The 12,819-nt window shown below is 39.2% G+C and overlaps 1 protein-coding gene across 6 annotated transcripts in view; it reads left to right on the top strand.

Annotated features, from left to right (window-relative positions):
- The window catches only part of MBNL2 (muscleblind-like splicing regulator 2), a 157,506-nt gene that overhangs the window by 99,970 nt on the left and 44,717 nt on the right, over window positions 1–12,819 (top strand). For all 6 annotated transcript variants that reach the window (XM_008567393.1, XM_008567392.1, XM_008567394.1 and 3 more), the window contains exons 3-4: window positions 2,686–2,850; window positions 11,238–11,438. In XM_008567393.1, coding sequence (XP_008565615.1) covers window positions 2,686–2,850; window positions 11,238–11,438 — 366 coding nt within the window. The remainder of the gene's footprint in view (window positions 1–2,685; window positions 2,851–11,237; window positions 11,439–12,819) is intronic.

Here is a 12,819-nt window from a genome sequence, read left to right as displayed (position 1 = left end):
TTTATTATATTTAAAATTTTGCTCTGCATCCTATTATTTTATGAAGGATAATGTTAGATTCTTATCCTCCCTGGATTTTAACTATTGCTGGGGGTAGTGATGCAACTGAGTCAGGCAGAACTGGATTAAATCCAGTTCTACCACTGACCTCAGGAAAGTCCTTAATCTTCTGAGCCCATTTGCTATTTTGCAAAGGAAGGATCATTACTGCTGTTGTAAGGAGAAAATGAGATAACCATATATAAATTGTCTGGCACACAGGTGATCAATAATATTCCTGACTCCACGTGTATAAGTAAGGCCATTAGGAAATTACATTAATTCTCATGAAAAAGAAGATTTCACCAATAAATTACTAGTGCAATGTTATAAACCATGTTCTGTTAGTTGAATATAGTTTATATAGTTCCCTAAGAGTCCCACTTGTATCAAGGGATAACAGAATTTATAAGAAAACTGTATTTTTCCAGACAAAATGTGCATGTGCAGCTAGAAAGCATTACATTAAAAAACTAGTGATCAAGTTCACAATGTTATGAGTAAGTACAGCTTAATAGCCATACTGGTAGAAATGTGAACATTTTACTAATCCCCGTTCTGTGAAACCCTGCTTTCCCAAATCCTTCCATTAGGCCCACCTGTATGTTTGTGTACAAGGCTCCTAAGTGCATCTTGTGCACGTGAGCCTTTCGGGTGTCAGCTTCCAAGGGAAGTGTTTGTGGGTAAAGAGAGTTTGGAGTGAGGTTGTCAGACAGAAGCCGGGGGTGGTTTATGCTCCATATAAGAAGTGCCATTCTGTTTAATCTTCCCACACCCCAGCTAATGGGCAGCAGCTATGTTTTATATCCCAGGACCTCTTCCCACATTGGTGTTAAGATTGTACTTGAGCACCTGAGATAAAGGCAGTCAATCCAGTGACTGGTCACACACCCACTCTGTAGGAGCTGGCCCAATCTGAGTGCTGTCTTAGAGATTTGATTTTAGCAAACTGAGAGGCTGAGGCAATTGCCCCAGGAGAGAAGAAAGCGAAGTAAAGGAAGAGATGCCCTGAAGCAAGTCAATAGGGCAGGAGAGATCCTGGGAAGTCACAAAGCAATGTGTAAAGTTAGGATTAAGGAAAAAAAAAAAAAAAAAGAGATTAGATTTGCAGAGAGAAGCAGATGAAGAGACAGAGATTCCTTGATTGCTTTGATTTATATTCGTTTCCAGTTGCAGTTCGTTTGCCTGTATCTTTACAATAGACTTTCCAGTACCTGCCCTAGGATGTCTATTTGTACATAGATAGGAAGCTAAATGAAACATCCACAACATGAACTTGAGACTAAGAAGACACATTGTTATAGATTCACATTAGCAGAAAACCAGGACCTATTGCTTCTGATGTCCTTGGCACCCATCTGGTTATCCTTCTTGAAGAGGGTGACACATGCTAATGCTGTTAACAGTAGACCCTTAGGACAGCATCAGCTGATCAGCACAGACTACCAGGACTGAGCAGGGGACCTACGTCTGCCCTTCTCCACGTCGGTGGGGGAAGAGTCAAACTCCAGAGAGGAAGCCTGGGCTGCCAAAAGTGCAGCTGAAATTAGTGAGTGGGAAGCAGAGTGCGAACTCCAGATGTTTAGAATTAGGATGGCTATTAACAAATTTGTTCCCCCAGATCCACCAAGCTTGCTTTTTTAAAATTATTTTTATATCTGGTAAACAAACCCATATTCTCTTTTCTTGGCTGCAAATGGGATAATTCTTTAGGGAATGATAACATGCAAACCGGTTAACACAGTTTGCTATTCTTTCTCCAGAAATTGCATAATTCACACATCAACATGATTCTCTCAATTGGTAGTTTTGAAAACTTGGGGATTAAGTATAAACACCACCATATGCAATTACTCTTCAAGACTGGTTTTATGCATACCTGTCACCGAATTATTTTGTTTGCTGGTTTTGCCAGCTTTAGTGTCCAAATGTTACCTGAGCCATAAACATTAAATTTGATACTGCTGTCATGGGTAGGGCGGGGTTATAGAGTGGCAGCTTTTGTGTAGCAAAGTAATCATTTGCAGGTGATTAGCTGAGTTTATACCTGGGAATTTCACCTCTGCATACTCGTTTGTCCCACCAAGAAATGTGCACTCCTACACTATCGTTGCCTCTTCAGCAGCAACTTGAAATAAGGGATGTCTTCAGCTAACCTGGAACACACATTTAAAATTCTTATTACTATCTCCACTGCACAGATTTGTCACATAATTATCCGTATTGTGACATCACTCTGGCCTGTACAAACCAGTGTATAGCAAGTTTAAAGACTCCTTTCAACGGATCACAATAAATATGCCTTCTGACTGCCTCTCATAATGGAGTAGGAGAAGGATCCATTTCCTTTACTCTCAGCAGTCACATTTTTTGGAATCTATTGTCAGGGTTTAGAATCCATTAAAAAAGAAAATGAGAAAAAAAAAAAACAAAAGCTGCTCTGCTCAACAGATTCGAGCAACCTTCATAATCACGTAATGTTTGATTCACATTTCCCTGGTGTGTACACACACACACACACACACACACACACACACACACACACAGGATCTTTGGCTTTGTCTATCAGGAGCGATTGTGAAATGGTGGACATTGGAGTTACAGGCTACTTAAAACAGTCCTAAACCCAAAACGTTCATTTTACAGGGCCGATGTTCGAGAGAGAACTGCAAGTATCTTCACCCTCCGACACACTTAAAAACTCAACTAGAAATTAATGGGAGGAACAATTTGATCCAGCAAAAAACTGCAGCAGCGATGCTTGCCCAGCAGATGCAATTTATGTTTCCAGGAACACCACTTCATCCAGTGGTGAGTACAGCTTATCTAAAGACGGGATGGATGATCAAGTGTTGGTACAGGCAACGCCACACTGACCCAAGATGACCTCCCTCTACTTTATCACTTTGGTTACAATTACAGCAAATAGCTGTGAAGATCAGTAGAGGCTGGAAAACAGTTTTTTGTTTTGTTTGTTTTGTTTTTTTAATTTAAATGAAAAAATGTGTGTGGAAATACGAAGCAAAGACAGTTTCTAATCAATGTCTGAGAAATCTGTGTCACTCCATCTCTTTTTCATCAGTAAACTCCGTATCTGAACTTTCTTAGAATAGAAAAAGTTATATATTTTCATTTACAGTGTGAATTAATCATCTATATATCGAAGAGGTCGTGCTACCTAAAATATTTTTAGCAATGTTATCACATAGATTATTTAATTCAATGGCATCATTTTAAGGATGAGGAAAGAGAAAAACCAGAGAAGTTCAATGATTCCCTCAGTGTCATGCAGCTAATTAATTGTGGAGCTGGGACTTGAATTCAGGCAGGTTAGCCAGGGCACTTTCTGCAGTCTGCTCCAGCTGCAGCCTGACAGGCCCCAGAAGAAGGATGTCAAAGGTAGCAATGCAAAGAGACCCTGCCTGAGTCACTTAGGTCTCCTGTCTCTCACAGCCCTGCAAAGGGTGTGGCAGCTGTGACAACCATGGGATCAAATGCCCAAGGGAGTTAAGTATATGGCTATGTATTGTGTAATATTTTCTCCCTGATTTCACAGTATTTGAAAGTATTTCCTTAAAGGTCTAGAAATTGTTTTAGGAATGAGGCTCTGGGGAAAGGAGTATATTTGACTTTAGTGGGTTTCATTTACATTTGTAAATTATTTGTCAAAACCAAGCAATTAAAAACAAAAAAAGCCAGAGTGAATAAAATATGTTTTTTTAAAGTACATGCACAAAAGGCTATTGTTTAAAAATCAGTCTTTATTGTAGGAAAAGTCTGTGTGACTGAAAGCTGATAAATTAAAAGGGATGGCTACCAGTGAGTTCAGTTTTCTTATTGTGTTCCTGTGAGATGGGTTGGGGAGGGCAGGGGTGGCCCAGAAAAGAGAGAATCCCAGCAGGTTGTGAGCAATTCTGCTTGTCTCAAGGTTTCTGCACAATGTAGCCAGGAACCAATTCTGCCCAGAGTAAAAGAAATGCCAGGTGTAGGGGGCTCCAAGGAAAATAAGATTCAATCTTTTAGAAGTAGAAAGACACATGAAAAGTAAGATTCAGGCATAGGAAATGATGAAATTGGACAAGGAAAGGCTGCCTGGAGAAGATCTCAAATAAGTGTGACCTAAAGGATAAGAAAGAGCCAGCCCAGATGTAAGGGACTTAACACAGAGTTCTGAACACATTTAATGCCCCAAATAGGCATCTAAGTGGTTCTGTTTAAAACTACACACATGTATAACCATAGTTCTCTCCATTGATGCACGCATGTAAATTATTTTATTATATTACCTACATGCTAAAATAATTTAGTTATAGATATTAAATAATGTCTATAGCAATAAATTTAGAAACAGCAGGGTCAACTTAGTAAAAATGCACTAGGTATCTCACTCATTTGACCCAGAGACATCCTATTCATTTAGAATTAGTGAGGATTGACCCTGGTACTCAATGACAGCAATGTTAAAAAGAAAATTCCATTCCTGCTATTAACTGCTACTTTAACTTTTTTGAAAGTTATGTTTATGTATTGCCCCAAATATTAACTAGAAGTTAATAATCACCATTTCTCTATGAAAAAATGATACTACGTTTCAATATTTTAATGGAGGTTTATAAATCACAGGAAGAATAGAATTAAAATGTGATGTTTAGAAACCATCAACTCTACAAATTATTTCAGAGTCTCAGAAATGAATTAATGGCCTAGTACAGTGTAGTTGGCTGAATGATGGCCCTGAGAAGTGCCTGGAAACCATAAACGTCACCTTATATGGACACAGGGATTTTGCAGATGTGAGTAAGAATCTTGAGATGGAGAGATTCTCCTGTATTAAATTTAATTGCAAGTGTCCTTATAAGAGAGAGGCAGAGGGAGAGTTGGCACAGACAGAAGAGAAGAAGGCAATGTGACTTAGAAGAAGAGATTGGAGTGATGTGGCCACAGCCAAGAAATGCCAGCAGCCACCAGAAGACGGAAGGGACAGGAATGGATTCTCCCCAAGAGCCTCCAGAGAGAGCACAGTCCTGGCAACACCTTTATTTTGGCCCAGTGAAATTGATTTTGGATTTCTGGCTGCCAGAACTATCAAAGGATAAATGTGTGTTGTTTTAAGCCATCAAGTTTGTGGTAAATTGTTTACAGCAGCCACAAGAAACTAAAAGATGGAGAAATTGCTGAAAACCAATAAATTATAAACACAGAGTAGCAAGTGCCACACCATTTTTAGGTCTCTTTCTAAGCTAAACTAAAGCATTATGGATATTTTTTCCACTTCCTCCTCCTTCCATCCAACCCTGAACCCATTCCACTGAAATCTCTCACCAGTGTCCTCCATATCGCCAACCCAGTGGTCACTTTTTGCATTCATTGTTGCTATAGTCTGAATGTTTGTGTCCCCTCCAAATTCATATGTTGAAGTCTTAACCTCCAAGGTGATGGTATTAGGAGGTGGGGCTTATGGGAGGTGAGCAGGTCATGATGGTGGAGCCAGACACTGAATCTGCCAGCACCTTGATCTTAGACTTCCCAGCCTCTAGAACTCTGAGAAATAAATTTCTGTTTTTAATAAGCCACCCAGTTTACGGTATTTTGTTATAGCAGCCCGACTGGACTAAGACAATTTTATTTGACCTCTTAGCAATACTCAGCACATGTAATCAATCTCCCCTTTGTTGAACACTCCTTTCTCTCTGATGACTCCTTCCTCTGTCTCCTTTGCCCATTATATTCCTCTGCTGTATGTTGTGCTTCCAGAGCTGGATATTTCTTTCCATCTACTCTCTGCTTTGTGGTCTCATCCATTTCTGTGGCTGTAAATTATCTACAGGCCAAGAACCCCAAAATGTATGTTTCCAGTCCAAACCTCTCCTCTGAGCCTTAGGCTCATATATCCAACTTCCTACTGGACTCACCTATAAACTTCTCACAGGAATTTGAAATGTTCAAAACCAAGTTCTTTAATTCACTACATTCCCATTTTGGTAAATGGTACCATCAACCAGCAATCTCAAACCAAAACCTAGCAGACTCTCTTCTGCACTGTCTGACATCCGGTTCATCAGAAAGTCCTGGCATATCTGCCTGCAAACCCATGTACTTCTCTACCTCCCAGCTCCCCAGTCTGAGCCACCATCAACCTTTTTCAAAAACCTTATAAGGGCCGACCCCGTGGCTCACTCGGGAGAGCGCGGTGCTGGGAGCGCTGAGGCCGTGGGTTTGGATCCTATATAGGGATGGCCAGTGCGCTCACTGGCTGAGCACGGTACGGATGACACCAAGCCAAGGGTTACAATCCCCTTACTGGTCACAAAAAAAAAAAAAAAAGAAAGAAAGAAAGAAAAAAAAACCCTTATAAGCATTTTCCTTCTAATCTTTCAATTTCCACTCTTGCCTCACTCCAATAAATCCTGCATACAGCAACCAGAGGAACCTTTTAAAAACATAAATAGGATCATATCATTCCCTTACATAAAACCCTTCAATGCTTTCCCATTTCACTGGGGACAAAGCCTAAACATTTTACCTTGACTATGACCTGTAACGTCTTGTGATCTGGTCCCCACCCTGTGTACCAACTCACTTTGAGCCACTCTTCCTGGGTACACTGAGACCAAAGCAAACGTTCAATTCTGCGAACCCACAAAGTTCTTGCTGGCCTCATGGCCTTTGCTCTTGCTGGAAGTATCCTGCTACTCTTCCCATGTTAACTTCTTCTTATTCATAAGGATGCCAAACCTACCCCCACAGCCCACCTCCAGTCCCCATCACTCCCTACCAATGGGTCCTCCTCATTTTCTGCTTGTCCATAAAAATAAATTGTAATTTTGTTTGTTTGTATTTGCCCACTAGGATTTAAGTTGAGTAAATGTACACACAGTGTTCTGCCATCATGGCTGTACCAATAAACATTTATTAAATGAATAAACATTTAAGCCATTCTTTCCTCTGACAACTTTTCTGTCTCAAATTCACTATGTTTGAAAGTCACCTTCACCTTACTCCTCCTGGCAGTTTTTCTTTCCCCAATTCCTGATAGGATATAGCGGTAATTCTTCCTCCTCTTCCTTCCCAAAACACACGCAAGCTCCAAGTGTGCACTCAAGAAGCAGAGTGGGTGCCTTCCGCAGGATGAGATGTAAGAGCCTGTTCAGTCTGATCCTTAGGGACAAGGTCTCACCTCGAGTCTTCTGCCCTCCCGAGCTGCCTTCAGAGATGCCATACCTACCCTTTGACGGAAGAGCTTTCTCAATACACAAAACTATATCATTCTTATTTTAAAAAGCCAATTGACTGAACTTTAGAGCCACAAAACACCTCAGACCATTAGCCATTGCCCCCAGCATTTCTCCTGTCTCCCTACTACAAAATATGAAAAAATGTGCACGTGCGTGTATGTTGTGTGTTGTGAGTGTACATGAGTGTGTGTGTGTGTGTTGTATGTGTTGGATGTGTGTTGGATGTGTGTTGTGAGTGTACCTGAGTGTGTGTTGTGGGCATACATGAGTGTGTGTGTGTTGTGAGTGCATGTGAATGTGTGTTTGTCATCTTTGGGCCTGGATCTACGGATGTGCTGGGAAAGCAGAGTGGAGAGTGAGAAACGGGGACAGAAACACAGGCATGCGGAGTGACGAACAGAAGGATGGAACACAAGACCAGCATTTCTTTCAGAAGCGATTTTCTTCAAGAAGGCTTCCTGTGGATCCCGTCCTCTGGCCTCTTTAGCTGCGGGCTAGCACTAGGAGATGACGGAAACCAAACGGAGCCTGTCGCAGACAGCCTGGCAGCAGCACTTGTGCAGAGACTGCGGGGCTGCTGCTCCCAGGCTGCTGTTGGTGTGATTCCAGGAACAGAATCATTTGAAGGTGCTGCCCTTCTCTTCTCACTGCTGGCTAAAAACTGAATTCAGACACCAGGATACACTGTCGGCCTAGACCCTACCTAATTTAAATCCAGGATCTAAGAACCACTTTTCCAAGGCAGCAGGGCCCCATGTGACTGTTCAGAGGAGCCCCCACATCCTGCCTGTGGAAGGCCCGGGCTGGTCATGGGACATGCTCCTACACAACTCCCCACCAACGCTGTCTATACTCCAGAGACATACGGGCAACTGGTGTGTGGGGTGTTTTTTTAATCCACTCCTTTGTTTTAAAAAATTATCAACAAAATCCTGTGAGTACAGAGAAGTGTTCATAGCCCCTGACAGGGAGCCAGGAGTCCTGGGTGTCCGTCTTGACTGTGTCTCAGCAGCGTTGACCTTGGGTTATCCATTTAGTGTCTCTGCTCTAAATCACTTTCACCTGTAAGACTGAACAGTCCTTGCTGCCACACTTGTTTCTTGTGGATTTGAGAAGATTAAAGAAGACAGCATGTATGAGAAAGCTTTGCAAACAGTCAGAACCTTTCACAGATGTAGAGTATTACTGTCCGTGATAATAATAATACAGAATGCACATCTCTGCAAATTATCTTAACTGTATTTTTTAACTAATCAACTTCAGTGGAAAACACTGTATATAAATAAAGGAAAATACCCTAATTGAATCTATCTTCATAAGGCCTGTGAACTTTTAACTTTCAGTTTCACATAGAAGATAGTTATTTTTCCAGCCCATTTTTCAAAAAAGAAGATATTTGCTATAATTTAATTCAATTTTATACCTCCATGTATTATATTGCTATGCTGATAACATTTGTTAGAAAATCACAGAATAATTTGAGGCAAAAAAAAAAAAAACACTTTATTAATACTCATTTTTATGCTGTTAATGATAGCTGCTATTTGTTGAGTTCTGACCATGGGAAGAGGGAAAGAGATAGCACCTTGTTTAGCCCAACCCTTTAAGTAGTTTTACTTCATTGCAGATGAGAAAATTAAAACTCAGAGAGGTTAATTTCCTCCCCAGGATAAAAATTAGTATGTAGCAGAGCACTGGATTTGAATTCAGGTCTCTCTGAGTCTAAAATCTGTGTTTTTACTTTTAAACACAATCATACTATTTCTCTGGGAACTGTGTTACAGCCATTACCAGTAAAATATATTGAAACATTCATTTTAGAGCATTAAATCAGACGAACAAGTAACAATATTTGGGGGAGCAAAACTAACTAATAACAATAGATTTGTTGAGGTCCAAAAAGGTTTAGGAAAATGAGTTTTGAGAGTCTCAAAAGGTTTAGGAAAATGAGCTTTGAGAGTCTCACATCCTAATGACAGTTAAGGTACAGCCTGTATTTATGTCACCATACTGACCTTGGCTACAGATGATCTGTGGGAAGGGAGGATTGGAAGTTTGTTTCCCTAGAAAATCAAAATGGAGGTGTGGGGGAGGGCTCTTTTCTCTAAAAGTTTACTTTGATAATTAGTCTCTGGGTTAAATTACATCCTTAGTACAAGTTTTTAATACCTATTTTCACTTCTCATCTGTGACAGTGGTCCCCAAATTTGGCCACGCATCAGATAATTTTTTCAATGCAAATTTAAAGGCCCCTGCCTAGACCTATTGTGTCAGAATTTACCTCTATTTTTAAAGATTTCCCCAGGCATTTCTGATATAGCTGGTCCATTGAGTTACTGATATGTTGTGATTTATGACCTTTCAGAATTGATTTTTTAAATTTCTAACATTACATAGCTCTTATACAATTGCAATCACTTGGCTTTTTAAAAAAATCATACTAAATTATAAACGCTACAGTTACTGAAAACCATAACTTTCTATAATTACAACTCAAATGGGTAACATACACATATAAAATTTCTTAGAAAGTCAAGGAAGAAAAAAAATCCTACTTGCTATTTTCTACATTGAGAACTCATGTTGCAACTTTCTCCCAAAGCGAATTTTATGTCTGATCCATAAAAATCTAAGAGCTTCTCGTGGGAGTACTGGAGCAGCAGCGCTCTAAGGCCGTCAGAATCACCTCCTACAGCCCCCAGCCACTTCAGTAAAGACTTTTCAGCCTCTCTGAGAACTCCCTGCACAAACTATCAATAATTTACTGTTTTCTAATATAACCATTTATAAGAGATATTTTTTCTGTTATTGCTATAAAGAAAAAAATGTGTTTGCTAAACATAGATTGTTATTTTTTTCAACATTCAGGATCACAGACAACAAGAATGCTACCTGCAATGTATAAATACAGAAGTTACATGACACAGGCGACAGTCTAGGTCAACGTTAGAAAGTTGCATTAACGCAGATATATGAAAACTTGAAAACAAATGGATTAAAAATCGTCTATAACAAAAAACAAACAAATAAGAACCACTGAGATCCAAATTAGTGTAAAATTTATTCTAAGAAAGATCTTTAGCATCTCACATTTTTAGCAGTTGTTCTTTGAAGGTGAAACAGGGTTTGTTGTTCTCTTAAGTGTACATTATTTCCTTTCTGAAAGGAGGAATTATTTACGTTTTTAAGGGAAGCTTTTAAAAATAATCATCCCGTCAACCCAGTAGCATTTTTCTTCTTATCCCTGGCAAAGGAGCACAGTGATAGAGAACAAATTTAATAAGGTCCTAGATGCTCTTGACACTGCTGTGTTGATTTTGTGACCTAGGGAACCAAACCAAATTTTAATGGCCAACTGAGAAACTGGTTAATTGAAAAGTTCAAGATCTTCCATCCACCCTTTTAGTAAGAGACAATTGGATCTAGACATAGTTGAGTGACAGTAAAAAGATAGTAGGTCTCTATGAAAACCCCATATGAATATTGGGAATATATATGCTAGTGATGGAATATGGAAACATACTAAGTCTGCGAAAAATAAAATCCCAAGTAAGTCCCACTTTTTGAGAATGTGTAAACTTGGTCAACTTGAAAATCAGGCTATAATCAAGGATTTTCTTTATTCCTCTCTCTTTGAGAGACATATGGGAGAAATCAAAGACTATCAGTCAGTATTCCACAGGTTTTACTGCCTTAGTGGTGTAACATTCAGAAGTTTAATCTGTACCCTGTAATTAGGTTTCTATGATGTTCTTTCATACTGAGAATCTATATGGATTTCATTTTTATTAAGCAAAACAAAAAGAGGAAGTTGAATGAATGTTCACAATTCAGCATTGAATTATGCACCTAACACAGAGTTTTGTAAATGGTGAATAAATTTTGCTCAGATGACGATTGCTGGTAATTTGTTAAAGTTTTATTCTAAAGAAATCTTTTTCCTGTGTTGTCTTCTTTTAACAGCCCACTTTTCCTGTAGGTCCCGCAATAGGGACAAATACAGCTATTAGCTTTGCTCCTTACTTAGCACCTGTAACCCCTGGAGTTGGGTTAGTCCCCACGGAAATTCTACCCACCACACCCGTTATTGTTCCCGGAAGTCCACCCGTCACTGTCCCGGGCTCCACTGCAACTCAGAAACTTCTCAGGACTGACAAACTGGAGGTACTTTAATTATATTTGTGTTTTGAGATGCATTTGTGATAGAAGTATGCTTTTATGTAAGTGAATGCTTGTGAGATATCATTCAGTCCTGCAAAATAGCCATGTGCACACACACTCATCTAAACCCTATGCATTCATAATTCTATGGTTTGAAATTAAGAACAAGTATAAAAGAAATTAGTCTATGAGGAAAGAATAACTTTAATAGAAAAGAAAAATCAGCTGCATAGAATATGTGTTTAAGAGTAAAATATTTAACAACCAGTAGAATATTGAACTAATCACTATGCAGTCCGTAGAGATGGTTCAGGGTCCTGAAGGCTTCTTGTAGTGCTGGGCAATAACCCTTGCTGGATCCTGGAATGTAGGACACTCGGGGACAGGGGTAGGAGTAAGTGAGACTACAACTATTTGCCAATTAGGATGATCATATTTCAGTCTTTTAAGAACAAGTATGGCTGCTCTAGTGTGTTCCAGAATATCAGTCCTGATTGTGTTGTTTGGAAACAAGGGGGAATTGAAGGCTGGTTAAATTTAGTTATTAATTGAGATATTTTCTTTGACTTAAATTCAAGTGGTCTACATAATTCAAAAAAACAAGTTCATATTTTTATAAGGTATAATTTTTAAGTTGTCAATCCAGCCAACCCTCCTGTACTTTATTGGGAAAAGTTTTTCTTTAACCATAGCTAGAGAATTCATCTATTAATCTTACTATTACATCCCTACGATATTTAGTAGGGTATTTTATAAAGGTGTATAAAGATTCTCATAGGCTTTTCAAAGAGCTTTTTTCATTCCACTACTGACTAAAATTGTTAGGTGATATTTGTATCATTAAGACATACATTGTGCTTTACATTGGAGAGAGAATGTTCTTTCAATGTGCACTTGTTTAAATATTAACCCAATGAACCTTGAGGGCAATAAAATGTTGCTACCTGATATCCTGTCAGTGTTTTAGAATTCAGAATTGCAAACTGCAAATATTTTTTAAAATATATATTTTTTTCACTGAGCTTCAATATGGAATATGGATCCAAATGAAGAGAATGTAAATTCAAATCGCTACTATTTTGGAAAGATCTAGCCTATCCCTATGAATACTGAATAGACCTTTCAGGGCATGGGAAAAGTGTTTCGGGCTCCACCTGCTGGATCCACGGAGCTTTCGTGTTCAGTATCCGACTATGTGTTATAGAAAACAAATTAAATCAGTGGAGTTGGGAACAAACAGTCCTTCCCAGCAGGGCTAGTTGACAAAGACATATGTAAAAATGATTCACAATGATTTTAGCAGAGCAGCTTTTGGTTTATTTCAAACCAGGAATGAAGTCAGCTGCATAAAGAAACCCTTGATAAATGCTTGATGGCTGGTCTA

Source organism: Galeopterus variegatus, unplaced genomic scaffold, assembly GCF_000696425.1.
Source record: "Galeopterus variegatus unplaced genomic scaffold, G_variegatus-3.0.2 Scaffold318, whole genome shotgun sequence".
NCBI lineage: Eukaryota > Metazoa > Chordata > Mammalia > Dermoptera > Cynocephalidae > Galeopterus > Galeopterus variegatus.
The sequence above is the reverse complement of the archived record's forward strand: the minus strand, read 5'-3'. Positions and strand labels throughout refer to the sequence as shown.